The 26,034-nt window shown below is 39.1% G+C and overlaps 1 protein-coding gene and 1 long non-coding RNA gene across 6 annotated transcripts; one reads left to right on the forward strand and one right to left on the reverse strand.

The window, feature by feature from the left end:
- Positions 1 to 232: 232 nt before the first annotated feature.
- On the reverse strand, positions 233 to 25,352 carry PSMA6 (proteasome 20S subunit alpha 6). 5 transcript variants are annotated; one of them, XR_014809000.1, is made up of 7 exons: positions 25,184 to 25,329; positions 8,679 to 8,773; positions 8,112 to 8,193; positions 6,211 to 6,366; positions 4,722 to 4,900; positions 1,944 to 3,140; positions 233 to 1,038 (listed from the first exon to the last, which is right to left on the reverse strand). XR_014809000.1 is itself a non-coding variant. In NM_001139472.2 (7 exon segments), coding segments are annotated over 7 exon segments (741 nt in total). In that variant the 5' UTR covers positions 25,260 to 25,352; the 3' UTR covers positions 239 to 399.
- On the forward strand, positions 4,788 to 8,855 carry LOC146401664 (uncharacterized). Its single transcript, XR_014810715.1, has 2 exons — positions 4,788 to 4,923; positions 8,383 to 8,855. It is a non-coding gene; the product is annotated as an uncharacterized LOC146401664 (long non-coding RNA).
- Positions 25,353 to 26,034: the final 682 nt, after the last annotated feature.

The raw sequence follows: 26,034 nt of genomic DNA on the forward strand, positions 1-26,034 counted from the left end.
TTTATTATAGTTAAAATCTCCAGTGGGACTTGGAGTCTAGGTTTAGGAATGAATGAGAAATTGTTTGTAATGTATTCATTATGCCATATAGGCTAGAGTTTAAATTTCTGTTAAATTACCTAAGCCAAAGAAACCTGGATCTCTTAATTAAAATGAAAAAAGCCAAATGTGATGATGGTGAACATTTAACCCTTTGTGTGTTAACACTGGAGGTAAAAAAGACAGGATGCAATTACTTTCCAAAAGCACTGTGTTTATTTATACAGAGTCCTAACCACTTCAGTGGCAGGAGGAGTGGGAAAGGTTCCTTTTTCAATCCAGGGGCCTCCATAGGTTGGTCTGTTGTTACCAAACACACAGATAAGTGGCGTCATGGATTTGGTAAACTAGCTACAACGTTTAGTCTCTCTCTGCTAGAGCAACAAGGTGAGCGTCAATCTCTGCTTCTGTAAGAATCCTAGAGGACAAAGGGAAAAATTCCACATTATTTACGTCTCCAACTTTTTATTATGCAAAATCCCCCCAAACACACAAAAGTAGGATAGTACTGAACCCCCGTGTATTTATCACCCAACAATTACCAATTTATAGCTGATTTTTAAAAAATCTATATACCCCACACTCATCCCTTCAAATTATTATGAAGGATTCCCAGACATCGTATCAACTTCATTTATACACACTAATGTGTACTTCTTTGATATGAGATCTAGAATTAGGTCTTTTGAAAGCAAAACCATTATGGTTGCAACAATGAAAGCAAATATTCAAATATAAAACTAGACTATACATAAAGTATTCTATTTTAGCTTCTATGTCAAAATACCTTTATACCTAGCATAAAAGGTTTGTTAGCAGCCGAGAGACAAGGCATGCTGTGCTGAACATGCTATTTTCTAAATGAAGTTTCCCCCAAAGAAATCAACTGCTTGGCAACCTTTTATTTTATTTTATTGTCTTTTTGCCATTTCTTGGGCCGCTCCTGTGGCATATGGAGGTTCCCAGGCTAGGGGTCAAATTGGAGCCGCAGCCGCCGGCCTGTGGCACAGCCACAGTAACGCGGGATCCGAGCTGAGTCTTCAGTCTACACCACAGCTCATGGCAATGCCGGATCCTTTAACCCACTGAGCAAGGCCAGGGAGCGAACCCGCAACCTCATGGTTCCTAGTCGGATTTGTCAACCACTGAGCCATGATGGGAACTCCATTGGCAACCTTTAATGTGGACTTTTAAGAATAAAATTTGTTGGGAGTTCCAGTCATGGCTCAGTGGTTAACAAACCCAACTAGCATCCATGAGGACATGGGTTTGATCCTTGGCCAAGCTCAGTGGGTTAAGGATCCGGCATTGCCGTGAGCTGTGGTATACAGGTTGCAGACATGGCTTGGATCCCTCATTGCTGTGGCTCTGCCACAGGCCGGCGGCTGCAGCTCTGATTGGACCCTTAGCCAGGGAACCTGCATATGCCAAGGGTGTGGCCCTAAAAAACAAAACAAACAAACAAAAAAAAAGAGCACAATTTCTTAAAGTGACAATATATTTTGGGCCCACCCATGGAATAATGGAAGTTCTTGGGCTAGGTAAGCAAACCTGCATCAGTGCAGCAATCTGAGCTGCTGTAGTGACAACACCAGATCCTTAATCCACTAAGCCACAGAGGACTCCTAGAAGTGACATTTTTTTAGTGCAAACTGAAATATAAAGCAGTGTAATGCAAATAGTTATATAGTTGTTGATGGTTATGTTATATATCCTAGTTATTTAAGTATACTATCAGAATTTATAAATGATACAAGGGCCTTTTGAAGATATAGGATCTTTCGTTTCTTATCTATTTAACTAACAGATGGAAATAAAAATTTTAAAGGCTGGAGTTCTCTTGTGGTGCAGCAGGTTAAGAATCCGGCTTGGGTTGCTACTGTGGTGCTAGTTGGATTCTTGGCCGGGAAACTCAACAAGCTGCAGGAATGGCCAAATAACAAAAAAATTTAAAAGGCTATAGGAGGGTCTCAGAACATAAAACAAGAACCAACTGTAGGTCCTTCAGAGATATCTATAAATTGTTCCTGCTGGAAATTTACTGTGTTGTTTTTTTTTTAAAGCAAACTTTTCAATGACGGGGGCAGGAGATGGGGAAGACTGAATTCTATTTTGCTTTTTAAAAAATTCTATAAATTTTCCTTAAATCTTTCACTTTTTAATCACCTGCAAGGCAACAAAAATAACAAATTAGAAACAAATATTCTAACTCAACTCTTCAAGGTCTGGTTAAGCTTAGTTTACTACCTTTTTTTCCCCAACCCTAACTATGACCACGTGTCTTTATAATGTGACCCAAGATTAGACACACATAATAGTTAACATGCCTTCCAGCAGCTTCTGTGCATCTGTGGATTTAACTGAAGTATTTTTCGCTATTCACAGGATCATCCAGGCTCATGGAAAAAGAAAACCACCTCACAGAACTGCTGGGAGGATTAAGTGAGCTGATATGTTAAGCACCCAGTACAGATCTGACTCATGGAAGCTGTGAAGTTGATTTGTGGGAGTTAGTCACTAAGTGAGTAAGAACAGACAGCATCCAGCATCTGCAATTCAATTAGCTATATGCAAAATTTGGGGGTTTCAAAGATATCTAGATAGGGTTTGATGTATATTAGTATTTCATATTGTTCTTCAAAGCTCCACTTAAATGTACTAACTAATCAAAACTCCACCTGAAAACTACTTTGGGAGGGTGAATTTCTATTGGCTTTAAGCTAAAAACAGAAAAAACACTTCTGCTTACTTTACTCCTTATATAAAATGAGAAGAAAAGCAGTTATGTCTTAAAGACATCCAATTAAGTTTTAAACCCATCTCTCAGGTACTAAAGGAATCAACAACAACCAACAGTAGGGTGGTCCCAGGTGGTCTAACTGTAGTTCAAAAAAGCATTTTTACCTCAAGTTACAGGACAAATGGACCTATAAACCTCCACCTTTCTAGGCTAGAATTTATCACTTGGCAAACTTCTCCAAGTACCTGGCTGACAATATAACTCACCTGAATTTAGGATTTTCAACTGTAACCACTCCAACTTCTATTTCTGAAGGCTTGAAATCAATTGATAGAACAGTAGACAGGCATGTAATTGCAGTCTGAAAAAAAATATTGATATTAAAATAATACAGTATTTTTCAGAGATTCCAAGATTTTCTCATTCCAAGCTTATTCAGTCATGAGTTAACCACAAGCTAATCACTTTTGCTACATGTTTGAATGATGTAGTTCTATAGCCACACAGACTGCTTTATTTTAATGTCACCTGACAAGAAACTTGTTTACGTTGAACCATAAATTAAAGGGGTCCAAAACCAGAATAGGATAATTTACACAAAACAGTCTATTTGCTTGATGATTACTCCATGCCAGGCAATATGTTTGGAGTGAGATGGGGAGAGGATAAAGATGAATGATATGGGGGTGGGGAGGGGTGGGCTGGGGGTTTGGGATGGAAATGTAAAATTAGGTTGTGATGATGGTTGTACAGCTATACATATAAAAAATTTATTGAGTTTTTTTTTTTAAAAGATCAATGATACAATCTTCCTTCAAAGAATTTACAGTAATAACAAGTAAAGAATGTTTTAAGTGGCTTTATATCTGATGTGATCAATTATACGTAATTTTGAATTTTTTAAAACAAGACCGTTAAGAAACATTTAAACAAGACACTAGCTTCACATCTCTTAGTGTATGATAATACTGCCTACCAAACAAGAAAGTATTAGATGGTAATTTTTCTTTACTCATTTATCAGAATTATGTTGTTACTCTTTAGAATAACTATCTCAGACCCTCATTTCCACAATCTACTAAAATTCTGTTTTTAACTTCTTGGCAGTAAATAAGAGGCTTTAGTTTAATGTTACTAAGTATTTGTTTAAGAATGTTGGCTTGTCCTGTCAATTTAAAACTTCCCCATCATAATGAATAATCCCCTCAGGAAACCCTATCTAAAGCTAGCTCTACTTCCACATCCCAGGTATAATTTCTCTGCCAAGATATCCTGAAGGCATATTTACTATGAAGATGTCTGCTTCTGAGAATTTATTTATTTATTTATTTAATTTATTTGTTTTTAGGGCCACACCCTTGGCATATGGAGGTTCCCAGGCTAGGGGTCTAATCAGCGCTACAGCTGCTGGTCTACACCAGAGCCACAACGACGCAGGATCCTAGCCGCATCTGCAACCTACACCACAGCTCACGGCAACCACCAGATCCTTAACCCTCTGAGTAAGGCCAGGGGTCGAACCTGCAACTTCATGGTACCACGATGGGAACTCCTGCTTCTGGGAATTTAATGTGTGGCTGTTTTTCCTTTAGGACAATAAGAGAAATATTACTGACTCAACTTTTTCACTTTTGCTTCCAGGATGCTTAAGCCTAATTTAAATCACAACCATGCAGGTCTTTGGGCATGGTCTTGATTCCTAGTCATATTTTCCCATTTTATATGTGTTTTGTTGAAAGCAGTTTCAAACACATGAAATGAGATAGGGAATTAGGTGAAAAAAAGCAGTCCTCATTGTTTCCATGTCACACCAATTTTACTATTAACCTGACAAACTTGGATATCATGCTACAACCCAGGAACAGGCTGCCAATTATGCCATGACCTTCACTATTCCATATACCATTTAAAAAAAAAAAAAAGTCAGCTCCTTTCGGCTTACTTCCACTGTCTGTTCAAATGTCCAATCAAATTTCTTCTTCACTTTTTTTTCAAGGAAGCTGGTTGACTCGGTTTGTTTAACTCCTGCTGCAGTGGCTTTAAACCCACAGTAGTAACCTGCGGGATCACACTTATACACCTGAGGGCCTTGTTCTTCATCTATGCCAATTAAAATCATACCTAAACAGAAAGAAAGACCTTCAGTAAGTATCTTATACCTTTATACAACAAGATTTCTTCTCTCTTGGTGTTGTCACATGGCTGTTGCTAATCATTACTCTGGCTGCCTATTTTAGGATAGGAGCCTGAGGTGAGAGAGAAATACAGTAAAAGAAAGAGGCAACTTGGCAGGAAACAGTAAGGGGCCTTGCACATCATTATTATGGAATTTGGAATTTATATTTCCAAGGGAGCAACTATCAAAATTTGTTTTAGAGTAACTCCTATAGCAATATGGAACAGACTAGGAAAGAGTAAGAAAGGAGAAAAGAAATAAATTAGGTGTCAAAGGCAAGTGACAATGAAAAAGTGACAAAGGAGATGGAAGGAACAGATATTCTGAGGTAAAGACTGACGACTAAACAGAGAACCTGGGAAGGTGAGACAGGGGTAGAAAAGAAGTTGGGGATGAACAGAGGAAAACAGCAATGATTTCAGGCTTGAAGTATCTGTGGGACAAGCAGGAAGGGACTGAGCTAAACCTAATGAGAGAATGACTGGAATGGATGTAGTAAATGAAGCTGTGAAAGTGGGTGAGATCACCCAGACAGAACAAAAAGGAGAGAAGGACCAAGGAGAGAAACATGATGAATAATAAAATTTAAGGGCCCAGGTCGAGGAGGAAGAGCTAAGGAAAGTGAGGAGGAGAAGAGTATCACTGAGGAAATCAAGGGAGAATTTTTAAGTGACAGGTCAAAAGCAGGGTTAAATACTAGAGGGAAATCATTACACTTTTAATTATAAATGAATGACACAGTGTCAGAAAGAAACATGTTGAAATCTTTCAGGATAATTCATTATATCAAATCTTACCCCTCTCCCAATAAAATTTTACTTTTTTAAGGAAGAAATTTATTCTAAATGTATGAATCATAGGCATATGATTCTTTATGTTGAGCCTGATTCTTTAGGGGGATCAAAAGAAAGCACTACATTGTTAAGATGCCTAACTAGTAGGCATTTCCATTGAACTAGTAGTCTGATAGTAATTCCCATTACAAAAGCCTAATATCACAATGACTTGGATCTTCCAAATCACACACCCTAAATAGAAATATTTTGATAAAAAAGTCTAACAATATCTAACGTTTAAAGTTAGTGCCTAAAATACTGTTCTGAAACCTATCCTTCCACCATTGATTATAAGGATTTCTCAACTTTTATAATTTCCAAACCACATGTATAAAACCCAAGTGTTACTGAAATAACTTTCTTTGTTCTCTAAAAATAAATTACAATTCATTATTCAGGAGAATTCTTTGTATACTTACAACAACCAAGAGGCCTCATTTCAGCATTCTGTGTGTAGACCTGAGAAATATCAGCAATCCTTTTACACAGCATGTCCACAGGAATCTCATAACCATACTTGTATTTCCAATTAGCTGCCTCATAACGTGCCCTCTGTACCTGGGATCTGCTGTCAGCTTAGAGCGTAAAAAACAAAGATTTGCTTCTTTAGAAGAATGAATCTCAAAGCCAGGTAGTTTTCTACACAGACACACACAGAGAGACACACGCACCTCCATTATGACTTAGGGAAAACAGAAGTGGTCTACTATGGCTTTTTCTCCCACCAATGAATGGTGAACGACTCAGCAATAAGTACATGACAAAAAAGGAAAAAAATTTAAAAGTACTATACGTAGTACTGCCCTTTTATACTGAGCCCTTCATCAGCTGCCAAAATAGTTTTTTTTTGTTGTTTTTTTTTTTTTGTCTTTTGTCTTTTTTGCCTTTTCTAGGGCTGCTCCCACAGCATATGGAGGTTCCCAGGCTAGGGGTCTAACTGGAGCTGTAGCCACTGGCCTACGCCACAGCCACAGCAACGCGGGATCCAAGCTGCATCTGCGACCTACACCACAGCTCACGGCAACGCCGGATCCTTAACCCACTGAGCGAGGCCAGAGATCAAACCCGAAACTTCATGGTTCCTAGTTGGATTCATTAACCACTGGGCCACAACAGGAACTCCAAAAGTAGTTTATTTTTTAAAATTTATGTTTTTGGTTTTTTTTTTTTTTTTTTTTTTTTGCTTTTTAGGGCTGCACCTGCGGCATATTGAAGTTCCCAGGTTAGGGGCTGAATTGGAGCTGCAGCTGCTGATCTACACCACAGCTCACAGCAATGCTGGATCCTTAACCCACTGAGCAAGGTCAGGGACCGAACCTGAGTCCCCACGGATACTAGTCAGGTTGGTTTCCAATGAGCTACAACAGGAACTCCCAAAATAGTTTCTTTAAAAAAAGTAATTTTTTAGAATTCTCACCTTTAATTTTAATTTTTATTTATTTTTTCTTTTTATGGCCAAACCGGTGGCATGTGGAAGTTCCCAGGCTAGGGGTCGAATCGGAGCTGCAGGCCCATGCTGCAGCCACAGCAACACAGGATCCCAGCTACATCTGTGACATATGCCACAACTTTTGGCAACGCCAGATCCTTAACCCAGTGAATGAGGCCAGGGACTGAACACACATCCTCAGGGACACTATGTTGGGTTCTTAACCTGCTGAGCCACAATAGGAATTCCATAACTCTCACCTACTTCCAACCAGTGTCAATATTACTAGGTTTGAGAATATACTGATTTACCTCCCCTTAAACTATTAACTGTATCTGAAATAAAGCTTCTATGAGAGGTGCCTCAGCCCAGTTTCCCGGATTAGATTCTCTCTCTCCCGGAGAGATCTAATTCTATGATGATTTCAAAAAAGCTCACAATACGCTGAAGATAATGACACCTGCCTTAGAAGACTGTAAATCTACTCATATCACCTGAAAATCAGATACTAAAGGAAGTCTTATTTTATTTTATTTTTTTAGAGTAGTAGCCTCTCTTTTTTTTTTTTTTTTTGTCATTTCTTGGGCTGCTCCTGCGGCATATGGGAGGTTCCCAGGCTAGGGGTCTAATCGGAACTGTAGCCACCAGCCTACGCCAGAGCCACAGCGACGCGGGATCGGAGCCTCGTCTGCGACCTACACCACAGCTCACGGCAATGCCAGATGCTTAGCCCACTGAGCGAGGCCAGAGATCAAACTTGCAACTTCATGGTTCCTAGTCAGATTCGTTTCCACTGTGCCACGACGGGAACTCCCAGTAAGTCTTTTAAAATCAACACAAAACTCAAAAATAACTTGAATTACAAATATAAGTAGTTATCAAGCCAATTACCTGTCATTCCTGTCATCACACAGCCGATGTTTTCAGTTATCTTGAATAAGTGAGTCACTGTGCTGGAATCCAGTAATTTGTCCTAATGAACAAAATAATCAAGAAAATTAAAAAAAAAAATCACAGGCCTCTGTGTAGTGATAAAAAAAAAAAAATACCATGGACTTATAACAATGAACTGTATAATAAAGGTTTTCTGCTCATTTTTACAGTTAAAACCAATAAAAAATGGGAGGGATGGACCACACACGACTGTTTTCTTTTTTTTTAGATGATGCATTTCCTGTGGGTAAGAACTACAGCTCATCAAAGTGTGTTTCGAGGTCCCTGAACACAAAAGATCTAGAAATCTCATTGTGCTTACAATCATAGCATGAATTTCAACATGTCAATTCTGTCTACTCAGCTCATCTGTCCATAGTTTCTCAATGAACACTTCTTGGATGACAGGAAAGTAGGGTCAAAGCAAAAATAATGTTAACATATAGAGATAATAACACACTCTTGAACAAACTCATGAAAAACTCTTGCTTTGTATTCTACAATGATCCAGGCAGTACTACTTACAGGTACTTTCTTCTGTGTGACAATTACTGCACAGTCTTTCCCTCTGACGGCTACTGATGTAAGGCCACCCTGGTTAATTGCCTTAAAAGCATATTCTGGAAAAAAGCACAGTTTTTTAAAAAGGTAAAATAAATGATCACAGATTCATGAAATGGAATAATAAAGTCATTAAAAAGAGCTTTATGAACTACCATGGAATGTTGTCTAAGACATGCAAAGTCAAAAGAGTAATAATGATAAATCATAATTAAACCAACTCCATTTCTTTCCACTTTAATTATTTTCATCAGGTGCAAGTACCAAATTCCCAGTAAAGATTTAATTAATTTTTATAATATCAAATCTTTGTCAATTATGTTTATTTTTTAAAGTTTGTTTTCCAAGGGGGAGGGGGAGGGAGTGGGATGGACTGGGAATTGGGGGTTACCAGATGCAAACTATTGCCTTTGGAATGAACAAGCGATGAGATTCTGCTGTATAGTACTGGAAACTATATCTAGTCACTTATGATGGAGCATGATAATGTGAGAAAAAGAATGTATCGGAGTTCCCATCGTGGTGCAGTGGAAACGAATCTGACTAGGAACCGTGAGGTTGTGGGGTGCAGTCCCTCGACTTGCTCAGTGGGTTAAGGATCCGGTATTGCCATGAGCTGTATTGTAGGTCATAGACACGGCTCAGATCTGGCACTGCTGTGGCATAGGCCAGGGGCTACAGCTCTGATTAGACCCCTAGCCTGGGAACCTCCATATGCTGTGGGTAAGGCCCTAAAAGGACAAAAGACAAAAAAAAAAAAAAAAAAAAAAGAATATCTACGTATGTGTGACTAGGTCACCTTACCGTACAGTAGAAAATTGATAGAACACTACAAACCAGCTATGACGGAAAAAATAAAAATCATTTTAAAAAATAAAATAAAAATAAAAGTTTGTTTTATAGCCATTATTTCTACCAAATCTGGATTTCCTGGGTCATATTTAGTTGCTCTATGTTTTCTAAAGATTTACTATTTCTGTTAACTTTTGGCCAATAACTAATTGACCATATACAGTTTTTTTGGGTTTTTTTTTTGGTCTTTTTAGGGCCGCACCTGCAGCATATGGAGGTTCCCAGGCTAGGGGTCTAATCAGAGCTGTAGCTGCTGGCCTACGCCAGAGCCACAGCAACTCAGGATCCAGGCCGCATATGCGACCTACACCACAGCTCACGGCAACACCGGATCCTTAAGCCACTGAGCGAGGCTAGGGATCAAACCTGCAACCTCATGGTTCCTAGTCGGATTCGTTAATCACTGAGAAATGACAGAAACTCCCAGTTTTTTAAAATTTTTTATTGATTGATTTACAATGTTGTGTCAATTTCTGCTGTACAGCAAACTGACCCAGTTATACATATATATACACATGCACACATACATATGTATGTATACACACACATATATATATCTATATGTATGTAGTATGTATGTATATATATACACATTCTTTTTCTCACATATCCTCTACCATGTTCCATCACAGGTGATTAGATATATAATTGTCTGTGCTATACAGCAGGATCCCACTGCCCATCCACTCCAAATGCAACAGTTTTCATCTACCCATATGCAGTTTTAATTGCTATTAGATTATTTTGCTTTTTCCGCCCTCTACCCAAGTTGTTATTTTCCAGGTCATGTTTTTCACAATTTTTACGTTACCTACACTATAGGATTCTTTAGTTTTATATATAATAAACTTCAGTTTGTGCACTTTTAGCTGCTGTCAAAACATTTCCCAGGTTAAAACAGCTAGATCAAAGTGGTTTATAAAAACAAACTACTTTGGCACCATGTAGTTAAGCTGACAATAACTCTGTGGAGAGTAGAATTATAGCTGAGACTATCCCTTTCTACATTATGTATTTCTATAATATTTAAGTTTGATTATGTATATTTTGTAATTAGGAAAAACAGCAACAAAAATTAATACATGATCATTGTAGAAAACACAGAGGATAATGTAAAAGAAAAAAATTACTATTTCAATCATTATCTAAATTTGATACATTTAATAGATGCTTTTAAAATTCTGTCCAGTATTACTCTGTACGCCAGGTCCAAGGCCTTGTCTCATCTGGTTCAAAAAGCCACTGGTGATGAGGGTCATCTAAGGAAGATACTATGAATGACACCAAAGAATTTCCTTTACTAGGAGCTGTGATAAAAATCCTTTATCAAATATTTCCAAATGGTCATATATTGAAGAGAACAAAAGAGCACAGAAAAAAACAAACAAACAAACAAAAAAAACCCAACAAATAAATGACAACAAAAAAACAAAACTCTAAAAAATCTCCTCAAATCTAACCGACATTTAACTAACTAATCACGGGAGCCCGTCGTGGCTCAGTGGTTAACGAATCCAACTAGGAACCATGAGGTTGACCTCGACCAGTGGGTTAAGGATCTGGCATTGCCATGAGCTGTGGTGTGGGTCACAGACATGGCTCGGATCCCGAGTTGCTGTGGCTCTGGCATAGGCCAGAGGCTACAGCTCCAATTTGACCCCTAGCCTGGGAACCTCCATATGCCATGGGGGCAGCCCTAGAAAAGGCAAAGGCAAAATAAAGAAAAAAAAAAAAAAAAAACTTAACTAGCTAATTACAATAGCTTGTTTTTACCATCCCATTACACAAGTAACTGCTAAAATATGTTTCATAATGCTTCTCAGTTCTGTTTCTCTATGATAAATAAAGCTTCTACCATATCAACCCTTCACAGTTTAACTATAAACTCTAGACCACAATGACTACCCAAAGATACCAGAAAGTGGCTGAAAGCAGGCAGATTCTAGAGGGATAGTCAATGCTTGAAATAAGGGAATGGATCAGGGTGAGTTTCTATTTTCATGACTTAACAGTTTGAATGCAGGCCCTAGTCAGTACAAAACACCCATAGAAAACCCAGTCCTTCTGGCTCAAAGAATTAGAGAACAAGAGTTCCCACTGTGGCACAGTGGGTTAGGAATCCAAATGCAGCGGCTCAGGTGCTGAAAGTTCAATCCCTGGCATGGGGCTGTGGGTTAAAGGATGTGGCATTGTCACGGCTGCAGCTTGGATTCAAAGCCTGGCTCAGGAACTTCCATATGCTGTGGGTGCAGCAAAAAAAAAAAAAATCAAAAAACAGTTTGGGAGTAACCACAGCTGCTGGAAAGTAAGGGAGAGGAAAGCGAACCCCCGTTTCTATGTTGCCCACATCTTTGGCTGATTTCATAACCATACATGCAAAAAGACAGACTCCAAACTGCCTAGCTAAGGATGAAAGAATTAAAGTAAGATTTAAGCTGCCACCCAAATTAACCTCCTGCTAGAACAAATCAACACTCTTTATAGGAATATAACAGAATCTAGTCTTTATAACCTAACATTCATGAATGCCCAGGATAAAATCAGAATTCTCAATATACCAAAAGACAAATGGAAAAAACCCAAAACACATAGGAAAACATGATTTACTTGCAAGAGACCAACCCTGAGCTGACCCAGATTTTCTATTAGCAGGCAAAGTTATTAAAACTATGTTAAATGACATAATAAAAATATTAAAGATGAAATAAGAAATCTCAATAATTATAGCAGAAACTGGCACAACATTGTAAAGCAGCTATAATTTTAAAAAGTAAAAAAACAAAATCTCAATGTACAAAAAAGAAATCTCAATAATGTACAGAAGAACCAAATAGAAATTATAGAATTGAAAAATACAGTACTTGAAATAAAAAAAACTTCACCAAGCTGACTTAATTGCAGAGTGGGGATAAAATGAAAACAAATCACTATCCAATTTTAAATAAGAGAAAACATTTTTAAAAACACATCAAAAGTGGTGCTGGGAAAACTGGACAGCCACATGCAAAAGAATGAAATTAGAATACTTCTTAACACCAAACACAAAACAAACTCAAAATGGATTAAAGACCTATATATAAGACCAGATACTATAAAACTCTTAGAGGAAAACAGGCCAAACACTCTCCAACATAAACCTCGGCAGTATCTTCTCAGATCCACCTTCTAGAGTCATGAAAATAAAAACAAAAATAAACAAATGGGACTAAAAAGTTTCTACACAGCAAAGGAAACCCTAAACAAAATGAAAAGACAACCCACAGAATGGGAGAAAATATTTGCAAAGGAAGAGACTGACAAGGGATTAATTTCCAAAATTTATAAACACCTTTTGCAGTTCAATACCAAAAAAAACCCAAACCACCCCATCAAAAAATGGGCAGAAGATCTAAACAGACAATTCTCCAAAAAAGACATACGGATGGCCAAAAAACACATGAAAAGATGTTCAACATCACTCATTATTAGAGGAATGCAAATCAAAACCACTATGAGGTACCACCTTACACCAGCCAAAATGGCCATCATCAGAAAGTCTACAAACAATAAATGCTCATGAGGGTGTGGAGAAAAGAAGATCCTATTACACTGTTGGTGGGAATGTAAACTGGTGCAATCACTGTGGAAAACAGTACAGAGATTCCTCAGAAAACTAAAAATAGAATTACCATTTGATCCAGCAATCCCACTCCTCGGCATCTATCCAGAGAAAACCATGACTTAAAAAGATACATGTACTCCAATGTTCACTGCAGCACTGTATACAATAGCCAAGACATGGAAACAACCTAAATGTCCATTGACAGAGGAGTGGATAAAGATGTAGTACATACACACAATGGAATATTACTCAGTCATCAAAAGGGAAGAAATAAAAGCATTTGCAGCAACATGGATGGACCTAGAAATTATCATGCTAAGTCAAGTTAGCCAGACAGTGAGACACCAACACCATATACTATCACTCAGGTGTGGAATCTAAAAAAAGGACAGAACAAACTTCTTTGCAGAACAGATACTGACACACTAACTGAAAAACTCACCGTTTCCAAATGAGACAGGTTGGAGGGTGGGGGGTTGTGCTGGGAGTTTGGGATGGAAATGCTATAAAACTGGGTTGTGACGATCGTTGTACAACTATAAATGTAATAAAATTCATTGAGTAATTAAAAAAAATAGGATAAGCATGCTAAAAAAACCAAAAAACACGTCAAAAGGTATGATGTGTAACTGGTGTCCCATATGGTTATTAAAGAATGGGACCAAACAAAACAACACAAAAACAAAAAGCTTTTGAAATAATGGCTAAAATGTTTCAAATTTGGCAAAAGACGTAAAATTTCAGACTGAAGATCCAGCAAACTATAAGCAGGACAAATACAAAGAAAACCACACCAATGCCCATAGTCAAATTCCTGAAAACCAAAAGCATGGACATTTTTAAAAACAGAGAAAAAGAACAGATTATATACAAGAGAATAATGATTTGAATTCCATGGATTTCACCTACAGACAGCAGATCCTTAAAGCATGGAAAGAAAACCCATCAAATCAGAATGCTATATCCAACCAGAAACATCCTTCAAGAATGAAGGTAAAATAAAGACATGTTCAGACCTGCAACAAAAAATGCTAAAAGAGGGAGTTTCCATTGTGGCTCAGGGGAAACGAACCTGACTAGTATCTGTGAGGATGTGGGTTTGATCCCTGGCCTTGCTGAGTGGGTTAAGGATCCAGTGTTGCCTTGAGCTGTGGTGCGGGTCGCAGACCAGGCTCAGATTTGGCGTGGTTGTGGTGGAGGCCGGCAGTTGCAGCTCTGATTTGACTCCTAGCACAGGAACTTCCATATGTTGCAGGTTCAGCCCTAAAACACACACACACACAAAAAAGCTGAAGGAAAATGATACCAAAGGAAAAGTTCAATCTTTAGAAATTAGGAACATAAAAAATGGTACATACCTTGATAAATATGACTTATTTTCTTTAATTCTTTTAAAAATACAGAAGTTATACTTTATACTGAAGTTATAAAATATGTAAATGTATTCCTTATAAAAAAGAAAGGGAGTTCCCGTTATGGTGCAGTGGAAACAAATCCGACTAGGAACCCATGAGGTTGCGGGTTCAATCCCTGGCCTTGCTCAGTGGGTTAAGGATCTGGCGTTTCATGAGCTGTGGTGTAGGTCACAGATGCAGCTGGGATCTGGCGTTGCTGTGGATGTGGTGTAGGCCAGCATCTATAGCTCTGATTAGACCCCTAGCTTGGGAACCTCCATATGCCGTGAGTGTGACCCTGAAAAACAAAACAAAAAAAAAAAACCAAAAAAAAAAAGAAAGAAAAGAAAGGAAGAAAATGGACTTATAATGTTTCAAGGTTTGTATATTTTATGTGAAATAATAAGTATTAACTCTTAGAAGACTGGGAAAAATTAAGCATGTATATTATAATCCTTAGGGCAACACTCAAAAACATAAAGAAGCAGCCTAAGGGATTAAAATGAAATTCCAAAAACTTTTCAAAGAATCCAAAAGAAGGCAAGGGAGGAAGAAGGTACTGAGGAACAAACAAGAAAACAAACAGAGACAGAAATAAATAATAATAAAATTGTAAATTTAAATCTATGTCAACAATGTTAATGGAGGAAATACTCCAATTAAAAGCAGAAATTGTCAAAAAAAAAAAAAAGAAACTATCAGCATGAATAACAAAGCAAGATTCAAATATGTGCTGCCTACCAGAGACACATTTCAATAAACTGATGCAAAAAAGTATTACCTTATAAACAGTAAGATGAAGAGTATTATCAGAAAGAGGGAGACTTCAAAATGGTAGAAGAATCAAGTCATAAGAGGACATAACACTCAAATGTATATGTACCTTATAACAGCACTTCAAAATACATGAAAGGAAGATTGACTACTGTCAACTGAAAAATACACAGGCACTTGATATAAACAGTATAATATAAATGCACATGGTACACTTAACCAAGACAAACCATACATATACATTAGGCCATAAAACAAGTCTCAAAATTTAAACTACTGGAGCTCCCGTCATGGCTCAGTGGTTAACGAATCCGACTAGGAACCATGAGGTTGCGGGTTCGGTCCCTGCCCTTGCTCAGTGGGTTAACGATCCGGCGTTGCCGTGAGCTGTGGTGTAGGTTGCAGACGCGGCTCGGATCCCGTGTTGCTGTGGCTCTGGCATAGGCCAGTGGCTACAGCTCCGATTCAACCCCTAGCCTGGGAACCTCCATATGCCGCGGGAGCGGCCCAAGAAATAGCAACAACAACAACAACAGCAAAAAAGACAAAAGACAAAAAAAAAAAAAAAAAAAAAAAAAAAAAAATTAAACTATTGAAATCTCTGTATTTAGGGAAAATCTGGGATGGCACTCTTCTGATTACATATATAAGACTCCCCTGCTTGCAAACCAGAGATACTTCTTGCTGGCCTGATAAGTAGCTCTGTGGCCTCTGATGAACAGTCAGGAAGTATCTGGGGCCCTCAGTCCTATACTGCAAACCTAAGTTTCCACTTTAAGAAGCTAGAAGAGGGCAAAGTATATCCAGATTAGAATAAAATAAATAAAAATAAAGATCAAAATCAATGAAATAGACAAAAAAAGGACACTAGGAAAGTAAAAAATGATTCTTTGAATAAAAACAATAAACCAACAAAATTATAAACCCTTTGATATGCTGAAAAATGGCCCCCAAATGACATCCATATCCTAACTGCTGGAACTTGTAAATATTACTACATTATAGCCCTCCAAAAGGATCTTTGCAGATGTGATTAACTTAATCTTGAGATGGGGAAGATTATCCTGGTGGGTCCTAAATGCATTCATATTTATCCTTATTAAGAGTGTTCCCTGGTGGTCTAGTGGTTAGGATTCAGTGCTTTCACTGCTGTGGCCAGGGTTCAATCCTTGGTCTGTGAACTAAGATCAAGGTGCTGCATGCTGTGGAAAAAAAAAAAGAAAAAAGAGAGAGAGAGAAAGAGAGAGGGGAGAGGGGAGAGGGGAGGTGGAGAAGAGAGGAAATTTTACACAAAGGAGAAAGTGCTTTGAAGAGCAGAGAGATTTGAAAATGCTAGTCTTGAAGACTGGAGTGATGCAGCCACAAGCCAAGAAATGCTGGCAGTCTCTTGAACAACAGTCAGTGAATGCATTTTTGCCTTAAGTCTTCAGAGAAAATAATGGCCCTGCCACACACCTTGATGTCAGTCCGATGACACTGATTTTGGACTTCTGGCCTCCAAAACAGTGAGGAAACAAATTTCTGTTGTTTTAAGCAACCAAATTTGTGGTATTTTGTCACAACAGATACAGGAAACTAATACAAACCCTAGCTAAACAAAGAAAATAAGAGAATACAACAATGACCAGTTATCAGGAAAAGAAGGTAGGTTATCACTATAGATAGTATTGAAATGAAGAAATATTACAAATCACTTCTTGACACTTCCCACATGTGTGTCTTTGCTTCTTCAAGGCCTGTCTGGACTGCCCTATCACTCTCTTCTCCACCCAGCCAGAGCTCAAGCTGCTTCCATTTCCCATGGTCATTTTCTCTTATTGTCCCAGAAGGGATTCTTCAATTCTTTCTTTGAATTCCCACAGTATTTCCTATTACACCAGTAATTTTAGCATTTTCAAGTGTGTATTTCCCCCTAGCCAGACTGGATAATCAAAGAAAGTAAGAACAAAGGATATTTAAAATTTTATTTGCAACCAATAGATACTAAGTCAAAGTTTGGCCCTGGGCCCAATCCAGCTTGCTCAAAGTGGTTTAGAACGCAGTTTTCTAGGAAGATTTTAATTAAAAGTCAGATAAAATAAAATCAAGTTTACCTATTTTTAGGAAAAAAAAAATTCTGGTAACATTTAACGGTCATTCCCACATAGCAACTGTCCTGCGGAGCAAAAATCATCTAGGGCTGGCACATGCTTTGCAGTTTTCCATAGTTCCCATTACTCCTCCTCCTGTCTCACCAGCCTGTGTCACTCATGTTTTTTACTTATCTGGTCTGCTTAAATAACACAAAAGACAAAGGCAACAAAACAAAAAGCTACCGCCCTCCCCACATAATACAATTCTGTCCCACAAAATATAAAAACATTTCTTTTTCTTTCTTTTCTTTTTTTTTTTTTTTTTTTTGTATTTTCTAGGGCCGCACCTGCGGCATATGGAGGTCCTCAGGCTAGGGGTTCAATCAGAGCTGTAGTTGTGGCCTACGCCGGAACCATAGCAACATAGGATCCAAACCTTGTCTGCAACCTACACCACAGCTCACAGCAACGCTGGATCCTTAACCCACTGAGCAAGGCCCGGGATCGAACCCACAACCTCATGGGTTCCTAGTCGGATTCCTTTCTGCTGCGCTACGACAGGAACTCCTAAAAACATTTCTCAATAGAGAACATAACCTATGAATACATGAATACTCCAGGATCTTGAGGATACATTAAAGGAGTCCTAGTCCTCTCTGCCTCTCTATTTTAGAGTAGTGCCATCCAATAGAATTTTCTGTAATGATGGCAGTGTATATCTGCATTGTCCAACATAGTATCTATTTAGCTACGTGTGGCTATTGAGTACTTGAAATGTGACCAGTGCAACTGAGAAAGTAAATTTTTTTTTTTTGAGAAAGTAAATTTTTAATTTAAAGTTCTTAGTTAAGAATATCATCCCTATTATTCACCTCCTACTTCTCAGTCTCCTTCACTGCTTCCATCTCTTCAGACAGCTCCTTAAATATTGGTATCCCCCCAGGAGTCTATAATTTCTCCCTATCACCAAGTGATTTTATCCTACGTAATCATTACTAACTCTGTTTATCTTTAACTCTGAACCCTTATCTGCAAATGCCCATTTTTTCCCAAAGGCATGTGTGAAATTAAACTCTTCTTCTCTACAAACCTGCTTCTTTTCTTCCGTTTCGGTGACAACATGGATCCTTAACTCTCTGCACCAAGAGGGAACTCCCAACCTAATTTCTTATGGTCCTTATCTCAAATTATTAACCACTCAAGTTCTCAAGCAACCAAGCTGGGGTACCGTTCTTGACTCTTCACTTCTCTCTCATCAGAGGAATGACCACTCTCAGCGAGGATTTGCTTTAAAACAGTGTAGCAGAGAGGAAAGCATATGGGGAAGACAACTGACAAAATGTTGCCAAGTGCTGCAGCTGGGTTGTGGTCAATCCTTTTTTATGGATTACTCAACAAGCCTCTCCTGAGTGGGCTTCCTGTCATCTGCCCCCTTCTTCTCTAATTCTACACTCAACTCTCCTGCTATCTTAATAATCTTATTTTTTTGGCCTATTTGTTTTATGGCCACACCCTGGGCATATGGAAGTGCCTGGGCCAGGAATTGAATGTGAGCTGCAGCAATGTCAGATCCTTTAACCCACTGCACTGGGCTGGGGATCAAACTTGCACCTTTGCAGCAACCCAAGCAGCTGTAGCTGGATTCTTAACCCACTGCTCCACAGCAGGAACTCCAATCTTGGTGTTCTTAAAGACTTCTGCCAGCTAAGTCCAAAACCTATGGGACCAAGTCCAACTCAAAAGCGCCATCCAAGTCTCTTCAAAATTTTCCTACAATCTATTTTTCCTGACCAAGGCACTGGTTCCCCAAAAATTTCCTTATCTAATCTCCAAGTAGCTCAACTCCTCTTCTCTGAGGAAACTTTTCTGGCTCTATTAGTGTCACTTTGTAAATACCCTTCTTTGCACAGACATTTTAGTATTCACCATGCTGTACTTCATTGTAATTTTCAATAAAATTTTGTGTAAGTGAATCCCCATTACAACTCTACCACCAACATAAAATAAAATACAAAGACATACTGTGCAGCACAGGAAATATAGGCAACATTTTATAACAACTATAAATTAAACATAACCATTAAAATTGTGAATTACTATGCTGTATACCTGAAGCTTATGTAATACTGTACATCAAAACTATATCTCAATTGAAAATTTCAAAATAACAATACCACCATAAAATATGTATCTTATAATAATTTCCACAAAAAATGGATACTGCCGAGTAATGAATCTAGAGACAATAAATAAAAAATATCTTCTAAAGGAACACTAGTAGGGTAAAAAATAGTATCAGTTAACAGCAAAAGTGAACATTATGGCCAATTAAGAAAAAAACGGGGGAATTCCTTCTGTGGAGCAGTGGGTAAGGATCCAGCATTTTTGGAGCTGTGGCTCAGATTCGATACCTGGCCTGGGAACTTCCATATGCCATGGGTGTGACCAAAAAAGGAAAAAAGAAAGGGAGGGAGGGAGGAAGGAAGAAAGAAAAGAAAAAATGGAACAGTTTATGGGCAGCACTTAAAAGACAAATTTAGTTTTTAAAGCCAGATTCAAATGTCAGAAATAGTAATTAGTTACTTAATTCCATCACTAAAGATTTTGTTTTCTGGTTAAAATTTCAGAGTTACTGTTGTGGCTCAGTGATAACAAACACACAACTAGTATCCATGAGGATGTGGATTCAATCCCTGGCCCCCACTCAGAAGGTTAAGGATCCTGCATTGCTGTGGCTGTGGCATAGGCCAGCAGCTGTAGCTCCAATTCAACCCCTAGCCTGGAAACCTCCTTATACGAAGGGTGAAACTCTACAAAAAATAAATAAATAAATAAATAAATAAATAAAATTCAGGAGTTCCCGTCGTGGTGAAGCAGAGACAAATGTGATTAGGAACCGTGAGGTTGCAGGTTCGACCCCTGGCCTTGCTCAACGGGTTAAGGATCAGGTGTTGCCATGAGCTGTGGTGTAGGTTGCAGACGAGGCTCAGATCTGGCGTTGTGGTAGCTGTGGCATACGACAGATTAGACCCCTAGCCTGGGAGTCTCCACATGCCATGGGTGTGGCCCTAAAAAGAGAAAAAGACAAAAAAAAAAAAAAAAAAAAAAAGAAAAGAAAGAAAAGAAAAACTTGCAAAACTAGCAAACACTGTTATGTTAATCTCAGTAATCTGTTCTTCAATGTTTAAGATTATGCAGGAAAATGAAACTGAGAGCCCACTTCCCATTTTTCTTTTTTCTTTTTTTAGGGCTGCACCCAAGGCATATGGAGGTTCTCAGGCTAGGGGTTGAATTGGAGCTGTAGCTGCTGGCCTACACAACAGCCACAGCAATGCGAGATCGGAGCCTCATCTGTGACCTACACCACAGTTCCTGGATCCTTAATCCACTGAGCGAGGCCAGGGATTGAACCTGAGTCCTCATGGATGCTAGTCAGATTCATTTCTGTTGAGCCACGATGGGAACTCCCCATTTTTTTAATGATAAAAATTATACTGGATTATAGTTCACCCCAAGCTCCCAATTTCTTAATTTGTAATTTAAATGCATAGTAAATTACCTATATATATTAGGACCACATAAAAGAGCCATTTTTATAGGTAAACAACAGTCAAACACCAGCAGTTTCATAAGGTTCAACATAACAAGAAACCCTTAGGTTAGAATGCAAATTGCTTCCCTGCTCACAAATAAAATTGTTAATAAACAGTTGTTGGTGAGAGTTCCCATCGTGGCTCAGCAGTAATGAATCCGACTAGTATCCAGGAGGATGTGAGTTCAATCCCTGGCCTTACTCAGTGGGTTAAGGAGCCAGCATTAGCGTGATATAGTTGATGTTAGTATATACAGTCTTTAAGAACAAGATTGGAGTTCCTGCTGTGGAGTAGTGGGTTAAGAATCCAGCTACAGACTTGGCTTGGATCTGGCATTGCTGTAGGCTGGCAACTACAGCACCCACTGGACTCGTAGCCTGGGAACTTCCATATGCCTTGGGTGCAGCCTTAAAACAAAACAAAACAAAACAAAACAACCCCCCCCAAAAAAAAAACCCCAAAAAAACACCATTGCTTATATACAGAGACCTCTTTTCCATAGTAATCTCTTATACACTTTGTTTCCTCCCCTACAATTTTCCCAACACTTTCCCAACTTTTCCGGGACTCATTTGTATAATACTAGGAAAAAACAAAGGGCTAAATATAAAAGGTACTGTGACAAAATGTTCAGGATAAGCACAGTATGCCAGACAATGGCTCACAGTAAAAGCTGCTCAGAGTGATGTTCGCAATAGCAGAGATGCACATCCCCCTTATGGACACTCATGAGCTTTACAAAGCATCTACAGGTGATCCTGAAATTCTTCTTCCAGTTGTAGGAATATAACCCAAGATTTCCACCACTCAGAATTTTGTCTTAAATGCTGTACTAAGACAGAAACTAAACTTTTGGTGGGGAGCATGACAAGGGGTACACAGAAACAGAAATACAATGTTGCACACATGAAACTTACATAATGTTATAAAACAATGTTATCTCAATAAAAAAATAAATCTAAAATTAAAAAAGAATGCAGTCCTACTGAAACCCTGATTTCAGCCTGTTTGACCCTTAAGGTAAGCCTACCAGACTTCTAACTAACTGGGAGAAAATAAATAGATGCATTTTAAAAACAAACACACAAAAATTTTTACTGAACTTTGGGAGATAAATATGATTTTTTCCCCGTCTAAACATAGGCTGGAAAAATTCTTTGAAGTTTGATTATCAAAAAAAAAAAAAAAAAAAAAAAAAAAAAAGATGTTGTAAGGGGAAAGGCAGGTACTCTGCAGTTTATGTCTATATTCAATTTCAATGCTGTTTGACTAGAAACGTTTTATTAACATTTTTTGAAACTGTTCATTCTGTCTTTGTAACTTACATGGAACTTACATGGAAAGTGTGTCTCATGTCATAGTCCCTCCTAATATGGCACTCCTTAAAATCGTGATCTACAAGCAGGTGGGATCATTAGAAATCTTGGTGCTGGTGTGTGAGGGGAGGTCAGGAGTGGGGTGGGGTAAGATATAGATTGAAAACATAGCAATGTTTGGAGTTCTCATTGTTGCACAGAGGAAATGACTCTGACTAGGAACCATGAGGTTGCAGGTTCAATCCCTGGCCTCGCTCAGTGGGTCAAGGATCCTCCGTTGCTATTAGCTGTGGTGTGGGTCACAGACTTGGCTCAAATCTAGTATTGCTGTGGTGTAGCCCAGCAGCTGTAGCTCCGATTCGACCCCTAGCCTGGGAATCGCCATATGCCACAGGTGCAAAAAAAGGAAACAAAAGCAAAAAAAAGAAAACATAACAGTGTTTGACACCACTTTTTTTTTTTTTTTTTTTTAGTCTTTTTAAGGTCGCAGCCTTGGCATATGGAGGTTCCCAGGCTAGGCGTCCAATCAGAGCTACAGCTGCCAGCCTACACCATAGCTCATGGCAACACCAGATCAGAGCCGAGTCTGTGACCTACACCACAGCTCATGGCAATGCTGGATCCTTAACCCGCTGAGTGAGGCCAGGGATCCAACCGGCAACCTCATGGTTCCTAGTTGGATTTGCTTCTGCTGCACCACGACTGGAACTCTTATATCTTTTTTAAAAATCAATTTTAGACTACATTTATCTTTTGAATCCCAAAGGAGTAGCATTCTTACCTTTCCATTAATCCTTCTATTCCCTTGTATCTCCCCATATTTCCTATATTATTTTCCCACTGTCATGATTAACAATTTACACTGTATAATTCTTAGATGCTTTGTCTTTGGTAGATTCTAAAGTTTATAAACTAATAAACAGTATTAACGACGTTACGATAATGTACCTGTATTTCTCTAGAGAACCAAGCATGGATGGATCATAAAAGAAGAAACATTTCACGTCTAAAGAAGTACTAATCTAATAGATCCCCCCCCCCAAAAGCCAAAGTAACATTTACTGAGGATTTAACACTGTGCTAGCACTTTACATACACCACCTTAGTTAATCCTCAAAACAACCACTCAAAGAAGGAATCATTAGGGCACTTTACAAACAGAAACTAAGACTAAAGTGACATCATTTGCCCAGGTTGCCTAGTATGAAGCAGAGCAGGAATGTGAATCCAGGTATGGCTCCAGGGCCTGACCTCTTCACCACTATACTGCTTGCTCATGCTAACTATTCTTTCACTTTCCTTTTCTTAGCAGTTTCTTAGAATAACAGAGGGAGTGTGTTATTCAACAAGACAGAGCTTAAAATTATTCTGTCTAGGTATTTAACTTATTTTGAACTACATGTTCTATTCCAAATCTTTTAAAACTATTAAAAGGACATTATATTCAGCCTTTATACACACCAAATTTGGAACACATTAGAGCCTCTGCTTTATGACTAGATTTCACAATATAGTATACAAAAGCGAAGTGTAGATCTAAGTATCTTTTCCTGTTCGCATATTAAAAACCATGAAATAAAATATTCAAAGCATAATGCAATACAGAAAAAGTTTTTAAAACTCTGGAATGAAAACTTTAAAAATGAAATTTCCCTGCAGATACAGTTTTAACTCTCCTTTCTATCTTAGATCACATTTTTCAATTGGAGATGATTTAAAGGATTACTGAATTACCAAGTATGATGTTGTTTCTTGTTACGTTATATCCAGTATGTAGCCATACAGTAGACTGGTTTCATTCCAAGTTATCTTTACTTCTAAAATTTACTGAAGAGAACCTCATTCATAGGCCAATTCTCTCCTAATGATTTCCAAGCACTGTCCTCACAAAGGGAGTGAGGTGCTAACTAAACCCACTCAGAAATGAAATCATCAGGGGTCAGGTGGAAATCAGGTTCTCCTGACACTGAATTCTCCATAGTAGGAGGTAAAGGGTCTGGGGTTATAATCATAACCTAAACCCTGAAAACCACTTCGATCCAACAAAATATGTTACACTGAACAACTATAACTACTTTATGGTTTATTTCCATTGAAGCTGTTCTTCAGAAAACAGCTAGTTCACCATACCTCATTTACAATTCAGAACCAGCTTTTAATCTATAGGGCCATTCGAACAGATGTGGGTTAAGAGTGGATGTTAGTTTCCAAAACAGCTCTAGACTTGATAGCCACTCATCCTATCTACCAGTTTTCCAAAGATGTCCTGAACTCTGTAGATACTTGTAATTTGGAGATCTTTATTTCTTCTTATCTGTTTAAGTACCTGTCACCACCTTAAAGCTGTGAGCTTCAGTATAGGAGAGGGTGTGACATCGGTGCATCCCCCAGGACCAGCACAAGGCACACAGAAAGCTCTGAATGCCTGTGGAAACAACTGCAGGACAAGGAAGTCCATGCTGCAAACAAAGGACAACGGAGAGGGAACGTTTTAACTGGAAGGTGCAGGAACCAATTACGCTTTAGAGACTTACAGGCGTTGCACCTACTCAGGTAAAAATGTAACAAGTGAAGGGACATCAGCAAGCCGGACTCGGGCATTACAGCCTACCTTCCGTGACTCTTTACTGTGTACATGTGGTGTAGCCGCTCGCCCTGGAGAGTCCGAGGCCTTCCGCCTTCGGGCTCCCACCCCTGCCGGCAAACAGCGGGGCGAACATTACCAGACTCAACCTGTCCTCAGCCCCCTCCCGTCATGACCGGCCATGCTTCAGCCCGGGACTAAACTCCAGCCGCGTCTGCCTGCTTCCAGGCCGTACCATGACAGAGCAATTAGAGCAGACCAAAGGCAGACCCGGTTCACTCACCTACTTGGTACAGCCGGCCCTCGGGGGAAAAAATGGTAATGTGACGGTCAAAACCAGCGCTGGAACCACGGGACATGGTGGTGAACCACTACTCCAAGCACAGTCTCGATGTCCCGTAGCTCCCGCACCAGGCGTACAAGCCTCTCAGGAAGTTACAGCGACCGCTTCCGGGGCACAGACCGGCTTCATCCGCTCCTGCGCACAGAACTCACAACTCCGAGGCCCCGCCGCTGGTGGGGGGGAGTGAGGAGAGCCGACTGAAGGTTTTCTGAGCGCATGCGCCAGCCCTAAGTGTGGGAGACCTGAAGTAGGCAGGGGAGTTCCGGTTATGACGGTTTAGAGCTCTCTTCTGGAGACTGAATTGACCAAAGCAAGAACAAAAAAACCTTTCCGGGGCCTGCAGTGATATGCCTGTCAGTGTAACCTAAATGGATCGTGTATTTAACAAATTACTCATTAGTTTTGGCACCTGTAATATCCACCCTGGGTCTGGATTGCTGGCGTTCTTCCTAACCTCCTCTTTCCCCTACCACTTTCCTTCCTGCTGCTGCAGGGAGAAATAAATGGATTACAGCGGCTGCGCTAGCAGCCGTAGATTTTATATACAGAAGTGTTCTGGTAGCCACTCCAGAGCAGAATTTTCTTCAGGCTAGTTAAGATCCTTCTTTGGTCAGAACCGCACCCCCCCCACCCCATAGTTGTGTCTTTAAAATGATACTTAGGGGGAAATTTAGGTGTAATAGAGGAATCAGTAGCCTTGATTGATAACGAACAAGAACCGAAGCACAAAACATAGCAGGCTGATACTAGATGTACTAAGGAGAATAATTCCAAGCAGGCGAGGTAGCTCC

This window comes from Sus scrofa, chromosome 7 (genome assembly GCF_054392235.1).
Source record: "Sus scrofa isolate SSC_HxYL_T2T_F1_AM1 chromosome 7, Sscrofa_HxYL_maternal_Yorkshire_Landrace_v2.0, whole genome shotgun sequence".
Taxonomy (NCBI): Eukaryota; Metazoa; Chordata; class Mammalia; order Artiodactyla; family Suidae; genus Sus; species Sus scrofa.